General features: G+C 36.5%; 3 protein-coding genes across 3 annotated transcripts; 1 reads left to right on the top strand and 2 right to left on the bottom strand.

The window, feature by feature from the left end:
• Positions 1-2,419: 2,419 nt before the first annotated feature.
• Positions 2,420-5,513, bottom strand: LOC112736936 (uncharacterized). Its single transcript, XM_025786618.3, has 5 exons — positions 5,016-5,513; positions 4,129-4,298; positions 3,795-3,864; positions 2,816-2,921; positions 2,420-2,681 (listed from the first exon to the last, which is right to left on the bottom strand). The coding sequence occupies exons 1-5, from the start codon at positions 5,269-5,271 to the stop codon at positions 2,570-2,572; spliced, it is 714 nt and encodes a 237-aa protein (XP_025642403.1). The 5' UTR covers positions 5,272-5,513; the 3' UTR covers positions 2,420-2,569.
• A 660-nt stretch (positions 5,514-6,173) lies between these two features.
• LOC112736935 (cytochrome P450 84A1) lies at positions 6,174-9,357 on the bottom strand. Its single transcript, XM_025786617.3, has 2 exons — positions 8,361-9,357; positions 6,174-6,942 (listed from the first exon to the last, which is right to left on the bottom strand). The coding sequence occupies exons 1-2, from the start codon at positions 9,294-9,296 to the stop codon at positions 6,319-6,321; spliced, it is 1,560 nt and encodes a 519-aa protein (XP_025642402.1). The 5' UTR covers positions 9,297-9,357; the 3' UTR covers positions 6,174-6,318.
• Positions 9,358-18,367: 9,010 nt separating this feature from the next.
• LOC140177420 (uncharacterized) lies at positions 18,368-19,231 on the top strand. The gene has a single exon (XM_072210519.1). The coding sequence runs from the start codon at positions 18,368-18,370 to the stop codon at positions 19,229-19,231; it is 864 nt and encodes a 287-aa protein (XP_072066620.1).
• The last annotated feature ends 444 nt before the right edge of the window (positions 19,232-19,675 follow it).

Genomic DNA, 19,675 nt, shown 5'->3' with positions numbered 1-19,675 from the left:
GGAACTGTCTTAGGCTTAGACTTTGACTTAGGCTTAGGTTGGGACTCCATGTTAGAATTCACATTGCTCTTCTTCAGTAACGCCTCTTTAGCTTGGGGCCTGTATGTTACCATGCTTAAACTCATAGGAGGGTCCTTCTCGGTGGTAGGTTTGACAGGGGGGTCTTTCACCATCCTAGAATTTGACTTGGCTTGCTCTCCAAGATCCCTCACCTGGTCATCAACATGCACAACAACATCTTCTCCTTGTACTATTTCAGGTTCTGAAATGCCATGTTCAATGCAGACATCCACTACCCCATTGTTCTTTCCACCATGAGAACACAGCTCTCTCAACTCATTATCAGAGTCTAAACGCCTTAAACCTACTTCCAGACTCATCCCAGGGACCTGCCACCAAACCTCCTTCATGGTCTCATAGCCTAGCTCTTTGAAGTAATTTCTCAGGTAGAATACATCCAACCTGTCCACATCCAGATCACCTAAACAATGCTTATTGTCAGGTGTGTATGTCCATCTCCCATCCTTACCCCTCTCAAAATTTCTCCCATGATGAAACATTATGTCTAACAATTCGGCGTTCATCTGCAACATAACAAGGAAAATGCTTAAAATTTATCACGCATGCAACACAAAAACAACAAATAACTTAGATATTACACACCACCAGAGATTAACCCTTGTTCTTTTCACAAGAAACAGAGCATGCATTAGTGGTTTGAAGAAGGAAAAAACTAAAACCCTAACAAGCAGTGGATTCTAACACAAACTACATGCATCATGTTCAAGTAACTTTAACAATCGGCCATTTCAGGAATGAAACATGATCCAACAAAATTAAAAAAATAAAATAAGATTTGTACCTTGAAGCTAGCTTAAACGGTTCTTCAGTCGTTGCTTCAATGGCGAACCACGGACCTTCCCCCAAGTTCAGTCCAGCAACGTTAAGAAACCAGGCAGCAGTGCCCTTGCCCAATGATTATGGAGGAGGAGACCAAGCGTTGAGAGAGGTGTGAAAATATGGAGGAGAAGACGTAACGAATGCCAAACCATTTGCCCAAGTTACTACTATTCTCACTGTGATCAAAACGGCGACGTGTGGGCTTTCAATCTTTTTGCCCAATGAAACGACGTCGTTCTGAATGTCCAACGTGGCAGTGGCTGTGCCACATAAGCAACGCCGTCGCTGAGTCACGCCGGAAAATTTTCGAAGGACTATGGTGCCCGAATCGCAATCTGGGGGACATAAACAGTGCAATTGGAATCTCAGGGGCTAAATTGATGCACGGGCTGAATCTGGGGGACCACTATGGGGATTTAGTCTAGATTTGTGCCTTAAAGTCATATGTCAAGAAGATAATAATAAAAATTTTTACATTTTTAATACATTTAATATATTGAAAGTGTAAAAAAAAAAATCAATTTTCAAAAATTATAATCAAATATTTTTTATGATACTTCTAAAATATATTTTTGGAACATAAGTTAGCAAAATTCTAAAATAATTTTCATTTTCTATTGTCAAAAATTTAAATGTATTGGTATGTCAAAATTAGAATTTAATTTTGATATATTATCAGTGTAAAGTAATTTAACATGTGCATTAAATTACGTAACACCACATAAAAAAAATAACTACTTTTCACAATCACTACGTGAATGGTCATCCAAAAGAATCGATGTAATTGCATAATTATATAAAATATTTTATACTGTCAGTGCATCAAAAATATTAAACAAAACTATCCAACTAATCAAGATTTTGAGTAATTTTATTGAACACCAAAACATAAAATTTAGTGTGTTTAGTGACAAAATTAGAACTAAAATTTCAATCTTAAGACACAAAATTCAGTTCTTTCAGTATCTCTAAAAATTAAGAATATAAGGGACTAAATTGTAACATTTTTTTAATAATTAAGAGTATTCATCTCTTAGGGAAAAAAATGTAGTGGTGCAGGACAGAGCACATAAACATACTTATCAGTGATCAGTCAATCTCCATTAAATGATTTCTTGTATCACATTAATTGTTTAGGAAATGAGCGAGTACCAAAGGCCTTTCATCTTTGACCTTAACAAATCACAAAAATGGAAATTTAGTTGACGGCGAAGCATTGCTTCATTAACATCCAAGCATCAAATTAATGTTCAATTAGTAACAGAGAAAAAAAAATGAACTTTAAAGGTCATAAGGTCCAGCTTTATTTTCAAATCAAACAGAGAAAAATTCTACGGTGCTATCGTATTAGAATAGACAACAAATGCAGATAAAACAAAGGTATTAATTAGCGGACAAACTATAGAAGCCAACCCACTCCGATACCTTCTGCAAAATCCATAATAGAACATGGGTACAACGAAGCCATCATAAAATCCTTTCATGTTTAATGGACCGCAAAGAACAAAAGAAAGAGGAATCATTATAAATTAGTGATACCTTACTTATTCTTAATAATTTCTAAATTTGTTTTATTACAATAAGTGATACATACACCGTCAGAATCCAAATAATAAAATTGGCCCCATTGATAAGAAAAATGGCCAAATATGCAGAAATGTAACAAACTTCACTTGGGTCGCCTATATAAGATGTCATCTAAGGTCTCCTTTACGTAGTTACCCACTTTGTTCATGTTTTTTACAACACCGGCTGCCACTAGGATTGCATTTCTTCGAAACCTGCGTATTTGGAACCTTCAGGGGGTTAGATTTAGCATACTCAGAGAACATCTAATCATCTATACCATTTCTGTATCTAGAAGACAAATATAAAGTGCTAGAACAGCTAGTTTATGCCGAAAACTAATGCTTGCCTGTTAAGGAATTCTTCTGCTGTGGTATTTGGAGGTTTATTATATCTTCGGGGTTGTGGTTGTGGTTGTGGTTGTGATTGTGATTGAGGATGAGGTCGATGGGCACCTGGATAAACAACATTGATTAGCAAAGCAATAAATAAAAAGGGACAAAACAAACGGAAAAACAAATAAAAAACAAAGGGAAAAAAAAAGTAACAGACTCAAAATACATCATCAACAAAATAAAAAAGAGCATAAAAATTGATGACACGTTTTTTTTTAATTTCAACTGCTCTACACTCTATACACGTATAGTCTAATCGATGCGATAATCTCTGTCCAGGACTACCTAGAGGTGAGTTCTCAAAAATAAAGAACCACATTTATCCATTGCAAATCATAGATTTATTGTGCAGAAGAAAGGATCATACTAAAAAACAGCTGGAAGTATAACTGTGTCATGCATTTCAAGTGATGCTTCAGTAATTAGGATAATATCACTTGCCTCATTACAAGTGTAGAGAAGACTACTGGTAGAATAGGGCAGAGGAAATTGCTCAAACACAAGCGCTATCGAAAATCTTTGGTGCATAATTACTTATTAACAAAGAATATCTTCAATTGATAAAATTATTCAAGAATGGAAAACTAATTACGATTGACAGAAAAAGTGGTCATATTTTACTTTCTTTCAAAGATAATTTATAATGTCAAAAAGCAGCAACTTGAAAATGCTAGAGAACACAACAGATAAAATGCTCTAGTGCTTCTATGACATAGCATGAACATTTTCCAGCTTTACATATATAACAATTGTAGGAGAAGTTATCACTGTTACAAAGAGAAACACCACGAACCAAGAGAATTGTCCAATATGATGATACTTTTAAATATATTGATATTCAGTTTATATGTTAAAGAGGAACAAATGAAAAGGAAGGAAATAACCCATGAACTGTAAACATGTAGATAAATAAAAGAAAGAGAAACTCAATACCTTCAGTTTTATGAGCATTTACAGGAACTTGGCCAGCAGGCGAAGTTGAAGACCTCTCCTCCAACACCACCTGAAACAAGCACCAGTGGCATCAGAACTAATACCATATCTCCTTGGACATAATTGAAATGCTTACTTTGACACCACCACCCTCCCCACCCTCATTCTCCTTATTTATTTTATTTATTTTTCTTCTTCAATGAACTCTCAAATGATTTTCATCCCCTGTAATAAATTGATGCTAGCTCCATGATACATGCAATAATATCATGTTAAATATGTTGAAAAGAGATAAACCTATACATGAATAATAAAGAAGGTTTAGATATCAAACCTCAAGCCCAGTGCAAAAGGGCAACTTCGCTGTTTTGTCCTGTGAGTCAGCAGAAGAATCCTTGTTGTCTAAGTAGACTGAGTATCCAAGGCAAGCATACTTGAAATTTGCAAGGCTGCGGCCCTCTTTTGAAGCTTCCAACTCAGTCTCTCCAACAACATATGGAGGTACTGCTTAAATGCATATGAACATCAAAATCAAAATCTTGAAAGCTTATAATATTACTAAAATTAAAATATTATGAATGACGAGATATCAACTAGCTGCTGCAAAATTGAGCAAGCAACAACCAAGTGATATAAACATCTCAAACAAGGCCATAGAATATGCTTCAATCTGCCTTTGCAGAATAAAACAATAGTATATAACCAAACTCAACACTGATGAACATTAGACAATTCAGCATCCGTTACGTTCAAGACATGTAATATAAATTAAAAAATCCAAGTTATTTGTCTATCAATTGAATTCTATAACACCACAATGAATACGTACATGTTCAACAATCCAATTTTCCAGTAAAATGATCATCAAATACACAAATTCATAGCTAGCCAACTCCAAATACCAACTTCCCCAGATTAAAAGGGAATGAATCTTGGCCTTCAAAATACAATTGAACATCAAGATTAGATACTATGCTTTTCATGCTTTCCTAAGCTCAGGTAGCAAACATAACATGTTAAACGACAAAGATTGCCATTTTCTTAGCTACAAATTTTCACATTTTCAACCAATGCATTTTCTAATCTCCTTTTTCTTTTCTTTTCTTTTGCCCCGGCCTACCAGCTCTCAGGAAATCAAAACAATAATAATAGATAAATAAATGCCAGAAACTATTTTCTTTAGTAAAAGAAAGAAGCGGGGAACGGGATAAAGGAAGAAACCTTGTTGGAGCGTACTGGAGAAGCCAACACAAGTAGGGTTCTTTGATTTGGATTTGTGAACCGAAGAGTAGTAAGCACATCCTTTACACGATCTTGCTTTGGATCCTCGAGTGGTGTTATTAGGAGAATTAGGGTTTGTGTTTGGATTTGGATTTGGATTCGGATTAGCTTTGTCGTTAGGAGCAGGGATTCGAGCTTGACCTTCTCCTTCTCCTCCTCCCATTGTTGCTGCTGCTTCATCTCTGTTACTCTCCATCGATTCGCGGAGGAACTTGCTTCTTAATTTTCACATTTTCCGAGCTATTTATATATTTAACCACAATGAATAACCACAAAATGCAACCTTTTTTTTCTCTTTCGGTATTAAGCAAAACAAGAAATGCAACAATGAATAAGACGACACTGCGTTTTGGATTGAGCTTAAGAAAAAGAACTTGAAGTATCAATTTGATTTTGAATCTGGCCCAAAAGAAAACGAGACAAGCCCACAACGAGTCCAAAAAAATAAGTATAAAAAACAAGGTTTTAATTAGTCAATATTACCAGCAAGTTGGCACAGATGATGAGGGTTTGTGTCCCTTAACCATCTTTTCGGATTCAATACTCACTGGAGGATGGGAATGGAGTTTGCTTGCTTGAGAGGGTCGCCCACTTTGTGTGCCTCTGCGAAATTAGTCATTGGACTTCCGACTTGATGGATACCTGGTGCCAAAAAAAAAAAATAGTATATATTAATTTTTTTATTGTAAAATTATTCTTTTAATCATTTTTTTAAAAAATTAGAATTTAAAATTATGATTTATGGTTTCATTTTAAAAATTTAGTACTTAAAATTTAGGGTAAAAAAATGGGTTAAAAAATTAACTTCCTATTAACTCATCCAATAATTAACAATTTGGCTTTGATTTCACCTTACTATAACGGTCAATTCGAAATTCGATTTTATTAGCAAATCAATTTTTTTTATTTAATAAAATGGTTGACGACAAAAATTAAGAGAAACAGAAGAGAAAACGCTAGGTGAAAAAGTTGATTTTCCAATTTTTTTTTCTTTTCGAATTTACTTGAATTAGTGCTAATAATGAGGAAAAGATTTTAATAATGCGTTCAAGGTCTGCCAACACCACACCATAACACCAACTTTATACAAGCATTAAGTAGCAAGCAAATTAACCACAACATTTATTGCAATGACAAGTTCACAAACAAAGCTAACAGAAGCAAACACAAAAGGAATGGACATGACTTTATTGACACAAATACCTACCCTTAATACTCAAGTTTCACTACACATTTCTAGGACTTAATAAAGGGGGCACTTGAGACGATAAGTAGGTACCGCAACAAGTTGAACTGCTCTTGGAGCTGTGAGCCCAAAAGTATCATTCATATCAAGATCCTCGGGCTTCATTCCATTGGGCAACTCCCAATTGAAGCAATGAAGCAAATGAGCCACAGTTAACTCCACGGTATAAAGCCCAAGTTGCATCCCTGGGCATGACCTTCGACCCGACCCAAATGGAATGAACTCGAAATCGCTTCCTTTGAAATCGGGTGCCGCTTCTCGCAAGAATCTTGAAGGATTGAATGTCTCTGGCTCATCCCACGCGCTGCTGTCGCGTCCTATAGACCACGCGTTGATCCAGACACGTGTCCCCTTTGGGATTGCGTAACCCTCAATTACGCTGTCCTCTGCGCTCTCGTGAAGAGCCATTGGAATTGGAGGGTGGAGACGCAAGGCTTCTTTGACCACGCACTTGAGGAAAGTCAACTTTTCGAGATCCGATTCATTGAACCTTCGGTCCAAGCCCACCACATCAACAAGCTCTTGTTGGACCTTGTGAAGGTCCATTGGGCTTCTCAAAAGCTCTGCCATAATCCATTCAATCACTGATGCTACTGTCTCAGTTCCTCCAAACATGACATCCTAATGACCAAAGCACAAACTTTTAATTCTGTTAATAAATTTAATGCATAGAAATCTAAAAAATTTATATATGCTTTAAATTTTCTATCTAAAAACTTTAATTGTAGCATTTTTAAAAAGTATTCTTAGGAGATTTATTAATCTTATTAAAATAGATTTAACTAACATTTATTTTTACAAAACATATTAAGATTATTATTAACAAAAATTTTTTATTTTTTATTTTCTTAAATGCATGATAAATATATTAAAAGAAAAAAAATTTATGTATTTTTTATAAATTAATTTTAACTAATAACTTTAACATATACTCTTAAACTGCATATTAGTTAAATTCTATTAATAAAGATATTTAACACTACTACAGTCAATTTGCACCAATACATTTTTTGAAAAATTATGAATTTACGAAAAAAAAAAGTACTTCTAATGAGATAATATATTTATCCAAAAAGATTACATGATTTAATGTAAAATTATTTTTTTGAATATTAAAAATGGGAATTTCAAAATATTCATTGTTTTAATTAGTTATTCATTCTTTATTCGGTGGTTAATTTTGTTATAGTACAAAATAAAGGATTTAGTTTTTAACCTCCTCACATCAAATTTCAAAAGTCCTTAGTATCTATCATATATCGCTTATAATTATATACTAAATATGAAAATTCACATGAATTTGTTTTAATGTAAAGTTGTTAGTTAAAAACTGTTAAATAATTTAACATATTTAATTAAATTAATATTTAACTATTTTTAACTTTCAACTTCACATAAAAAAATAATTGTATATGATTTATATGAGTGTTCATTTCTATTAAATTAAGTGTAATGTTACATGTACATTAAAATTAGCCACTAAAGTTAGCCATCAGTATAAAAATACATGTTAAAATACAAATATAAATTAAAAATAAATTAAACCATACATGTATTTATATACAAATACATTAGTGGCTGATTTTTGTGTACAAATAGTATTTTTGTCAAATTAAAGTAGGCAAAGAATCTTTTATCAAGGTGATAACAATTTGTAGACAAAGAAAGTAATTTATATCATTATTACTGAACCATTTTAAGCAAAAACAATTTAGTAAACATTATTACTATATTTCTCACACTAATAATACATCATTATTGAATTATTTGGTCGATCAGAATTCAATGAATTTGTAACAAAAATCTCAACAGTATATCTGCCTAAATGGAAATTATTTACTTTTTGAAAAGTGTTGGCTATTTAAGAATCAATAATAAACGAGAAACAGCAAGGAATATACTATAATTTCATCAAAGCAATATCTGATGGAGACAAAAGTAGTGATATCTGCCAAATTAATTGCTCAAGAGAAAGTCAACTTAAAATGATAAAATCAAAAGGAAATAATAATAATTATATTAATTATGTATTTAATTACCATGATAAGAGCTTTGATATTGTCTCTAGTAAGCTTAAGGATTGATGGTGAATTGTTTGGCTTCACAGCATCATCACCAACACTACCTTCATTAAGAAAATCCATAAGCTCATCAACCATATCCTTATCTGCATCATTATCATTCCCCATGTTGATGTTCCTCTTTTTGATATGATCATCAATGATCTCATCAATAAACACATCAAGTGCTTTTCGTGCATTGACCATTCTCTTGTGAAAATCTTGTGCATGCAACCAACCCAACCACGGAATGAAATCTGCAATGTTAAAAGCTCCAAAAAGCTTTGAAAACTCTTGTAAGATTCCCATGAATTCCTCTTCCCCCTTATTTAAACTCGCACCAAACGCGGCCTTATAGGTGACCCTCCTCGTTAGAGCAAAAATCAATTCACCCAAATTCATGGCTGAACCAACGTTCGCTGATATGCTTCGAACCGTTTCTTCAACTTCTTCACGAACCGAGGCCCATGACTCGGCCCGCTTGCGACTAAAAAGCTTCATTACACAGATCTTACGCATCTGCCGCCAAAACGGGCCGTAGTTTGCGAAAGCCATGTCGGCCCGGTCGTATGTCAAGTAAGAAATTGCAACATTTGCGGGCCGGTTTGAGAAAGCGCTATCTTGGGCCTGGAGAACCTCACGGGCCATCTGTGGTGTTGATATTGCCACTATATGGAGGGAGCCCATTTGGAGATGAACAAGCCCACCGTATTGTTTGGCGAGCTTATCCAGGCCCCGATGGGTAAGTTGGTCCATCATCAACATGTTTCCTATGATGGGTAGCCCTTTTGGGCCTGGTGGGTATGGCAGCTTTCGGCGAAGTCGAAAGATGAAGAAGACAGTGAAAGCCAAGACACAGAAGAAAATAAAAATGTTGGTTGAAGATTGAAAAGTAGAGTGTAGAAAAAACTCCATGATGTTTTGTTATGTTTTGGATGGATGGAAACGGGTCAAGGGAAGCATTTATATAGAGCGAATAAATGCATTAATATCAGAGAGAGAGAGAGTAAAATGATGATGGAGTTTTTATTTTATAATATGAAACTAAGGTGTAAAATTAAGGATTTATTTGATTATCTAGAAGAGATTTTTTTTTAACATATATGTCATTTTCTTTTTATGTAAATCACTGAGGCCTGATGAATTTTAAGATAAAGTTTGATCAGATTTACTTACATATATATATCTTTTCCTTTTTTAACGGAACTCCTAATATTTTTTAATAACATCTTTGGATCAATCAATATTATTTTATCTAAACTTGTAATTTTAAAATACATATTAGATTTGTGGATGGTAATTTTCTGCGTGATTAAACTCCTTTGAATATAATTCGTTTGACTGAGGTTAATTTCGTTTCTTTTTCAATGGTTAAATTATTCACCTCAATAAATTATTGAAAACACAAGGTGTGGATAAAGATTTTTTTAACGCTGAGATCAATACAGGTGAATATCTTATTTTATTATGGGTATTGATCCGTCTATTATAACTCGGCTGTAATTAAATTATATCTTGATAAAAAAATAGAAGGATTTTTTAAAAATATAAGACTTGTTTGGAAGAAATTATCAACAAGTCTTCAATTAGGCTCCATTTAGTTTGTTTAGTTAGTGTATGTATTGAGACATAGAGATTAAAAAATATATACTTGAGATATAAATATAAAATATTTGTATTTATATATAGTATTTGAAAATAATAGACATGACACTAGTGTATGTTCGATTTTTAGACTCCTTTCCTATGTGAAGAAAAAGTCCAAATGCTAGTATCCAAACCCATGAATAGTTGAAGTGGCTGAGGTGAGTTAGGGTTGAAAGAGAGAGGCCATTTTGAAAGGAGAACACCAAACACTAGAGAGAAAAGAAGAGAGAAAGTTATTTTCGCACATACACAAAACTGTCTCTGTAAATTAGTCACTGCAGATTCGTTAACCGTTGGATCGAGCTCAAATTTGGACAGTGTGTTCTACACATCTGGTTCTTTGATTTTACTATTCGGATCTTTGATTCGATGTCTGTAGCTGGAGATATTAGCTACGCACAGTAGCTCTATTTTTGTGTTATTTTCATCTTCTTGTTCTTGTTTTGAAAGCTTTGAAGCTTGGGTTGTTTGGCTTGTTGTATGCACGTTTTGTGCAGTAATTTGTGACTCTCTTGTACCCTATTTTTCATCATAGTGAAGCTATATCCTGGTCTTGGTGACTCGTGGTTTTTACTTCTCTCATTGAGGAGGTTTTCCACGTTAAAAATCTTGGTGTGCTAGCTTGTCTCTAATTTCTGGTTTATGTGATTTTTTCGCTGCTATTGGATATTATTGTGCTGGTGTTAATACTTGTTGTGAGTGGATATTGTTACTCCCCTAATTCTTGCAAGTAGGAAATTGTGTGTTTTATTCCTATCAATTGGCATCAGAGCTCAGTTTTGGGTATTTGGTTATAACTTGCTTGAAAGATGGAGGCAAATAATTCTACTAGAATGATAAGTTTGAATGGCACTAATTACCATCTATGAAAGGACAAAATGAAAGATTTGTTGTTTGTCAAAAATCTACATTTACCTATATTCTCTACACCAAAACCAGAATCTAAAACAGATGAAGAATGGGATTTTGAACACCAACAAGGTTGTGGTTTTATTAGGCAATGGGTGGATGATAATGTTTACAATCACATTGCTAACTAGACTCATGATAGGGCTTTGTGGAATCAAATTGAATCCTTGTATGCTTCCAAGTATGGCAATAATAAATTGTACTTGTTGAATATATTGATGAATTTGAGATACAAGGAGGAGTCACAAGTATTAGCTCACTTGAATGAATTTCAAGGGGTTCTGGATCAGTTGTCAAGCATGGGAATCAAATTTGAAGATGAGGTTCAAGGATTGTGGTTGCTAAATACTCTACCAGATTCTTAGAAGACATTTCGTATCTCTCTTACTAATTATGCTCCAAATGGTAAAGTGAGCATGCAACTTGTTAAAGGTGGCATTTTAAATGAAGAGATGAGAAGGAAGACACAGAATTCTTTGTCACACTCTGAAATGTTAGTCACTGAAACCAGGGGGAGAAATCATAATAGAGTTCAAAAGGGTAGAGGTAAAAGCAGGAGCAAATCCAAGGGAAGATACAAGAATGTTGAGTGTCACTACTGTCACAAAATGGGTCACATTAAAAAAATATTGCTATATTTGGAAAAAGGAAAACAAAGGTAAGCAAGAAAAAAAGGATGATAGTGGTAATGATCGTGTATCATCTATTTCAGATGATCTTCTTACTGTTGATATTGCTGATTATGAGTACAAGATCAATCTTGTTTCTGATGATGAGTTCAGTTGGGTAATTGATAGTGGCGCCTCAATACATGTTACACCGAAGAAGGAGTTCTTCACCTCTTATACTCCAGGTAATTTTGGAGTGCTTAAGATGGGTAATGATGGCTTGGCCAAGGTTGTTGGTGTAGGAGATGTTTGTCTTGAGACCAATATGGGAATGAAGCTGCTACTTAAAGATGTTAGACACATTTCAGGTGTTCGCTTGAATTTGGTTTCAGTTAAAAGGCTTGATAATGAAGGCTCTGTAATCACTTTCGACTTTGGACAATGGAAGCTTACTAAAGGCAACTTAGTGGTGGCTCGAGAAAAAGGTACTTCAAGTTTGTATGTGATGCATGCCATGATTGCAAAAGATAATGTGAATGCGGTTGAAAATAAAGAAGTTTGTAGCTTGTGGCACAGACGACTTGGTCATATTAGTGAAAAAGAACTTAATTATTTGGCTCGAAAGGATGCTCTTTCAGGTTTGAAGAATGCAGAGTTGGAGAAATATTCTCATTGCATGGATAGCAAACAAAGAAGATTATCATTCAAGAAGCATCAACCTTCAAGAAAATCAGACTTATTGGAATTGGTGCACTCCGATATTTGTGGTCCTTTGAAGGTACGGTCTTTTAGCGGAACTATTTACTTTATTACTTTTATTGATGATCATTCAAGAAAGCTTTGGACTTATGCTTTGAAAACAAAGAACCAAGCTTTGAAAAAGTTCAAACAATTCCAAGCTTTGGTTGAGAGACAACCAGGTAAAAATCTTAAATGTATTCGCACTGATAATGGTGGTGAGTATTGTAGACTATTTGATGTGTATTGCAAGCAGCAAGGTATTAGGCATGAAAAGACACCACCTAAAACACCTCAGTTAAATGGTTTGGCAGAAAGGATGAATAGAACACTGATTGAAAGAGTTAGGTGTATGCTTACTGAAGCTAAGCTACCTAAAGTCTTTTGGGGTGAAGCGCCACTTACAGCGGCTCATGTGATTAATCTGAGTCCTACAATTGCTTTAGATAATGATGTTCCGGCTCATGTTTGGTCGGGAAAATATGTCTCGTATGGTCACTTGAGAGTCTTTGGATGCAAAGTATTTGTTCATGTTCCAAAGGATGAGAGGTCCAAGTTGGATATGAAGACAAGGCAGTGCATTTTTATTGGATATGGTCAAGATGAGTTTAGTTATAGGCTTTATGATCCAGTTGAAAAGAATCTTGTAAGAAGCTGTGATGTAGAGTTTGTTGACGACCAGACCGTTGAAGACATTGATAAGGCAGAGAAGAGTCAATCACAAGAGAGCAGTGACTTGACTGATGTAGATCCAGTTCAGCCGCCTCCTTTGTCAGAACTAGCAGAGAATCAAGATCAGGAGCATATGCAGCAAAATGAGTCTTTGGTTCCTGATGACCAGGAGATGGGAGATCTGATTGATGCTCCAATTGATGATGATGCTGATAATCAACCTGAGCTACCTGAAGATCCACCAGGTTTCCATCTACTAGAGAGTGACGACCTTCAACGAGGTATCCTTCTAATGAGTATGTGACATTTACTGATGGATATGTGACCTTGACTGATGGGGGAGAACCTGAATGCTATGCGGAAGCTATGGAAGGCGACGACAAAAAGAAATGGTTTGATGCAATGCAAGATGAAATAAAATCCTTGCATGATAATCAAACATTTGAACTTGTGAAGTTGCCAAAAGGGAAGAAAGCTTTGCAGAACAGGTGGGTTTATAGGTTGAAGCATGAAGAAAATTCTCAGTGTCCAAGGTACAAGGCTAGATTGGTGGTCAAGGGCTACAGGCAGAAAAAGGGAGTTGACTATAATAAAATCTTTTCACCGGTTGTGAGAAGATCTTCTATTAGGACTATTTTGAGTTTGGCTGCAAGTCTTGATTTAGAGATAGAGCAGATGGATGTGAAAACTGCTTTCCTTCATGGTGATCTTAAGGATGAAATTTACATAGAAACAACCTGAAAGTTTCATGGTAAAGGGCAAAGAGGATCATGTTTGCAAACTGAAGAAGAGCTTGTATGGCTTGAAGCAAGCTCCAAGACAATGGTACAAGAAGTTCGAGTCTGTTATGGTAGAACAAGGCTACAAGAAGACTACTTCTAATAATTGTGTATTTGTTAAACAGTTTGCTAGTAATGATTTTATTATCCTTTTGATATATGTTGATGACATGCTTATTGTTGGTCAGAATGCTTCTAATATTGATATGTTGAAGAAGCAACTTGCAATGTCATTTGCAATGAAGGACCTTGGGCCGGCAAAGGAGATTCTTGGTATAAGAATTGAGCGTGATGGAAAGGAGAAGAAACTTTGGTTGTCACAAGAGAAATACATAGAGACAATGTTGCACAGGTTTCAAATGGAGAAAGCAAAGGCCGTCAGTACTCCTCTTGCCACACTCTTCAAATTGAGCTGCAAGCAAAGTCCATCAAGTGATGAAGAGAAGAAAGACATGGAAAAAGTTCCATATGCATTAGCCGTGGGTAGTTTAATGTATGCTATAATGTGCACAAGACTAGATATAGCTCATGCTGTTGGTTGTGTTAGCCGTTTTGTTTCAAACCCAGGAAGAGAGCATTGGAATGCTGTAAAATGGATAATGAGATATCTTCATGGTACTTCTAACATGAAATTGTGTTATGGAAGTGATAAACCTATTCTAGTTGGTTACACTGACTTAGACATGACAGGAGATATTGACTCTAGAAGGTCCATTTCAGGCTTCTTGATCAACTTTGCGGGTGGAGCTGTGTCTTGGCAATCTAGATTGCAAAAATGTGTTGCTTTGTCTACTATCGAGGTCGAGTTTATTGCCATCACCGAAGCGTGCAAGGAGATGCTTTGGATGAAGAAATTCTTGAAAGAACTCGGGTTTACTCAAGAGAGGTATGTATTATTTTGTGATAGTCAAAGTGCTATACATCTTGGTAAAAATTATACTTTTCATTCTCGATCCAACACATATTGATGTGAGGTATCATTGGATACGTGATGTTTTGGATGCTGAGTTGTTGAAACTTGAAAAGGTTCATACTGATGAGAATGGTTCTGATATGATGACCAAGGCATTACCAAGATGGAAGTTTGAAGTTTGTTGCTTAATCGCCGGATTAGCGGTTACCTCCACATAGTTGTGAGGAGGAGATTTGTTGGGTTTTTGGGGCTCCCTTCCTTTGTGGAGAAAAAGCCCAAATGCTAGTATCAAAGCCCATGAATAGTTGAAGTGGCTAAGGTGAGTTAGGGTTGAAAGAGAGAGGTCATTTTGAAAGGAGAACACCAAACACTAGAGAGAAAATAAGAGAGAAAGTTATTTTCGCATACACAAATCTGTCTCTGTAAATTGGTCACTGCAGATTCGTTAACTGTTGGATCGAGCTCAAATTTGGACAGTGTGTTCTACACATCTGGTTCTTTGATTTCACCGTTCGAATCTTCGAATCGATGTCTGTAGCTGGAGATATTGGCCACGCACAGTAGCTCTATTTTTGTAGTATTTTCATCTTCTTGTTCTTGTTTTGAAAGCTTTGAAGCTTGGGTTGTTTGGCTTGTTGTATGCACGTTTTGTGCAGTAATTTGTGATCTCTCTTGTACCCTATTTTTCATCATAGTGAAGCTATATCCTGGTATTGGTGACTCGTGGTTTTTACTTCTCTCATTGAGGAGGTTTTTCACGTTAAAAATCTTGGTGTGTTAGCTTGTCTCTAATTTCTGATTTATGTGATTTTTTCGCTGCTATTGGGTATTATTGTACTAGTGTTAATACTTGGTGGGAGTGGATATTGTTGCTCCTCTAATTCTTGCAAGTAGGAAATTGTATGTTTTATTCCTATCAATGCAATGTCTAATATTATGTTTAGTTGCAAAACACAAGAACGCTACATAACTAAAAATGATTATTATATTCTCATAAATTAAATTAAGGTTTGTAAAAAAAAGGAGATATTTAAAATTTTAAAAAATCAATAAGAATAAAATAATCCAAAAAAAATTTAGATCAGTGTCCATGGCTTCAATTCTCTGCCTCATCAATTTAGTGAGACACAAAATATATATATATTGTATATGTTTATGGGTATGCGTATCTCTCTCATTTAGGGGTGGCAACACTACTCGAATCCGCGAGTACCCACCCCACCCTTACCCGCTCAGGGCTACCCCACCCCCGCATCGGGGCGGGTTCTTGGGCGGGGTCGGGTTTAGGTTAAACCCGCCCCGGTATATATATATATATATATATATATATATATATATATATATATAAAATAATTAGTAAAATGATTAATAATATTATATCATATATAAATTTTTACTTTAATTTATATTATGTTTGTAAATAGTGGTTATATAATTTTTAAAATTTTATTTTATTTGTTGGATTTAATAATTATAGGGGCGGGTACCCGCAGGGGCGGGTTAGGATTTAACATTTTATTACCCGCGGGTTTTATGCCGGTTTTTTTGTCAAGCGGAACTGGATCGGGTAGAACAAAAACCCGCCCCGTTGCCACCCATACTCTCATTTTTGTGTTTCACAAATCAAATAAAAGATACGTTCCACCGTATTCATGTATTGACCAGACACACACACTAAACAAACGCTTTTTTAATTACACGGAGTGGACTAAAAAAATCTTTTTCATTGTTGATTGTTGATAGTAATAACGGATATATAATTAATATTTTTTTATGTTTATTTATTATTTATTATTTTTATTTTTTTTGTCATTCCACTTTATTATATTGAGCTTCTTTTTTCTTAAAAAAAAAACCACCTCATCATGGTTATTTGTGACTAACCAAATAACTAACCAATTATCAGAGTCATTTATGATTAAATCATTAAGAAATAAAAAACCCTAGCAGAGAAAGAGTACGTACTCCGTACTCAGAGAGAATGAGAGAAGGAGAGAGCGGGAGAGAACGTTTGAGGGTGAAACACGGTGAAGAAGATGGCCATACCATCGAAAGAGATAAGGGGGAGAGTGTGGGAGGGTTTGCATCAGGTGTGAAGGAGGGATCAAGTAAGGGCGACCTTAGTTCCAGGGTGACTTCCAAGATTTCGTTCCGTGACAAGGTTATTGGTTCTACGGTAGCCACAGGGATAAATCGGGCTGAAGCTCTAGATGAGGATTCCATGGCAGTGGTCACTGGAAAACAAGGAGATCCTATGCCTCCAAGAGTTTGCTTCTCCGAAGAGGCTAGGAACATCCTTTCTGAACCATACAAGGAAGCAATTGTGATTAAGGTTCTTGGAAAAAACCTTAGTTACACGGCCATGTTTCACAAATTGAAAGGGGTATGGAGGATCACCGGTGGATATGAAATCTTGGATGTGGGTTTTGGGTACTTCCTCGTTAAATTTGATCGCATGGACGATCGAGAGAAGGTTTTACTAGGGGGGCCATGGATGATCTTCGGTCACTATATTGCGGTCAAGCCATGGACACCGGATTTTAAACCTTGTGAGGACACTTTCGAGGAGACTATGGTTTGGATTCGAATCTCTGGTTTGAGCATATGGTACTATCAGGATAAAGCCATGATGAGAATCGCTTCTGCTGTGGGAAGACCAGTCAAGGTGGATCTGGCTACTAAGTTGGCGGAAAGGGGAAAATTTGCTCGGGCTTGCGTGCAAATTAATCTTGGTTTGCCGGTGGTCCGGAGTGTGATTGTCGATGAGTTTGAATATAAGGTGGAGTATGAATGCTTACACCTTATTTGTGACAAGTGCAATTGTTTCGGGCATCCAGCAACTGACTGCAGAATGACCCCAATAGATTCGGAAAGGGTGGATCGAAAGGAAACATCAGTGACCGAGACGGCGGCCCGGGTGGTGCAGCCACAGGAAGCTTCAAAAGAGAAAATTTTTGAATTTGGATGCAATCCCAAAGAGTCAGTGATAGTTGCAGAAATTGGGGAGAAATTAGATGATACGTTGCATGGGAAGGAAGTGGGGTCCCAACATTTGGAAAATGAGGCTGGCAGGACCAAAGTCAGCAGTAAAAGGAAAGGAAAATTGAGTCAATCAAACAAAGCCCAACAAACATCTAAAGATAAAATGCCGGTGCGCTCAAATCAGAAATTGGACCAGAACTGTGACTTTGGGCTACGTATGAGAGGAGCCGAATCAGGGGTGAAGACCGGGTCGGTTAGTGGATCTAAGGCACGCATGGCATCTTCCAAACAGCAAGGGGTGAAGGGCAAATCTGTCTCCGTTGTGGTGCCGACTTTCACTGCCATTATCAAAAACGGACATAAGAGGTTGCGCCCTTCTTCTTTGCAGAATTCGCCGTCGACTCCGGACTGCCTTGGCGACACCAGCAAGTAGCAAATCGGCAAATTGAAAGGGTTGTCAGTGGAGGGACACAGACAGACCGGGCAACAACCGGACAAGGACAAGCAAGGCTCAGGGGGATATGATGGTGGATCTTCATCATCTCGTTAGGGACTTCAGCTGAGGTTGGTCCTTTTTACAATACAAATTGTTTTATGGATTATTTAGATTTAAGCTTTCTATTTTGGAATATTAGAGGTGCCTCTAATAAATTGGCCCGGGTTCATAGTAAGGAGTTAGCGAATAAATTTCATCCTACTTTTTTCATTCTGTTTGAAACCCAAATTGCTTTCGAGAGGATGAAATCTTTTTGGAATAATCTAGGTTACCAGGGTGTTGGTATTGTTGAGGCTAATGGTCATAGTGGGGGTATCTGGGTTCTATGTTCTAATTCAAATATTTCTGTGAGAGTATTGGATGTAGTTGATCAATGTATCAGTTTTGAAATCACTATGGGCAATACATCTAGTTACTGCAGTGCGGTGTATGCTAATCCGCATATACATCGGCGTAAAGAACTGTGGGGTGACTTGACAAGGATTGCTAATATGATCCACGGACCTTGGATTGTGTTAGGGGACTTTAATGATGTTTTGTTGCAGAGTGAAGTTAGAGGGGGGCAATTTAGACTTGCCAGAGCAGAACAATTTGCAGAAACATTGGAGGATTGTGGGCTGTTTGATATGGGGGCTATTGGGAGAAGATTCACTTGGTACAGGAAGGTGAAAGGTGGGGTGCAGGTGGCCAAGAAGCTTGATAGAGCAGTCATCAACCAGGACTGGCGACTAATGTTTCCAGAGGCTTATACTGAGGTGCTGGCGCGCCTTCACTCTGATCATTGCCCATTATTCACTAGGTGCAAGATGGCAAAGAGGGCTACCAAGGGCCATCGTCCGTTCAGATTCCAGGCTGCGTGGATGACTCATCCTCTTTTTAGGAATGTTGTTGATACAGCTTGGAATAGAGGAGCTCCGGATGTAGTTAAATGTTTGTTGGAGGTTCAAAAAGATGCAACTAGCTTCAATAAAAAGGTTTTTGGCAATATTTTTGTTAAGAAAAGGGAGTTGGAGAGGCTTTTGAATGACGTTCAGATTACTATAATCTGGAAAGTCGGGAGGATCAACAGCTTAGGATCAAAGAGCAAGTTTTGCATCAGGAACTGAATGCTGTCCTTCTTCAAGAAGAGTTGTTGTGGTATCAAAAATCTAGAGAACAATGGGTGAGATGTGGAGACAGAAATACAAAATTTTTTCATCTACAGATAGTTATCAGGAGAAAGAGGAACAAAATTCATGGGTTATTTTTGGAGGATGGGTCTTGGACCACGGAGACTACGACTCTAGAAATGGCGGCAAATTCTTTCTTTCAAAAGCTCTTTTCTACAAGGGAGGATATTGACCTGGACGCCATGGGGCCTTTTTCTTGCCCGTCTCTTAGTACTGAGACTTGTCAAAAGTTAGTGGAACCGGTGACGTCTGAAGAGGTTAAAAGAGCTGTGATGACCATGAGTTCATTTAAAGCCCCAGGGCCAGATGGATTTCAAGCAATTTTCTACAAAGAGTTCTGGGACTCTCTTAGCAAGGATGTGTGTAGACTGGTCAAGCGAG

The sequence above is a fragment of the Arachis hypogaea genome, chromosome 13, assembly GCF_003086295.3.
Source record: "Arachis hypogaea cultivar Tifrunner chromosome 13, arahy.Tifrunner.gnm2.J5K5, whole genome shotgun sequence".
Classification (NCBI taxonomy): Eukaryota; Viridiplantae; Streptophyta; class Magnoliopsida; order Fabales; family Fabaceae; genus Arachis; species Arachis hypogaea.
Note: the sequence above shows the minus strand (reverse complement) of the source record. Positions and strands in the feature narration are given on the sequence as shown.

What these genes read in the sequence shown, in the direction of transcription:
- LOC112736935 (XM_025786617.3), bottom strand. Translation starts at nt 9,296, where the DNA reads ATGGAGTTTTTTCTACACTCTACTTTTCAATCTTCAACCAACATTTTT. An exon ending in ATATCAAAGCTCTTATCATG is followed by an intron (nt 6,943 to 8,360) that starts GTAATTAAATAC and finishes TTTGGTCATTAG; the next exon opens with GATGTCATGTTTGGAGGAAC.
- LOC140177420 (XM_072210519.1), top strand. Translation starts at nt 18,368, where the DNA reads ATGAAATCTTTTTGGAATAATCTAGGTTACCAGGGTGTTGGTATTGTT.
- LOC112736936 (XM_025786618.3), bottom strand. Translation starts at nt 5,271, where the DNA reads ATGGAGAGTAACAGAGATGAAGCAGCAGCAACAATGGGAGGAGGAGAA. An exon ending in CCTTTTGCACTGGGCTTGAG is followed by an intron (nt 3,865 to 4,128) that starts GTTTGATATCTA and finishes TGCTTGTTTCAG; the next exon opens with GTGGTGTTGGAGGAGAGGTC. An exon ending in AAATGCTCATAAAACTGAAG is followed by an intron (nt 2,922 to 3,794) that starts GTATTGAGTTTC and finishes TTGTTTATCCAG; the next exon opens with GTGCCCATCGACCTCATCCT.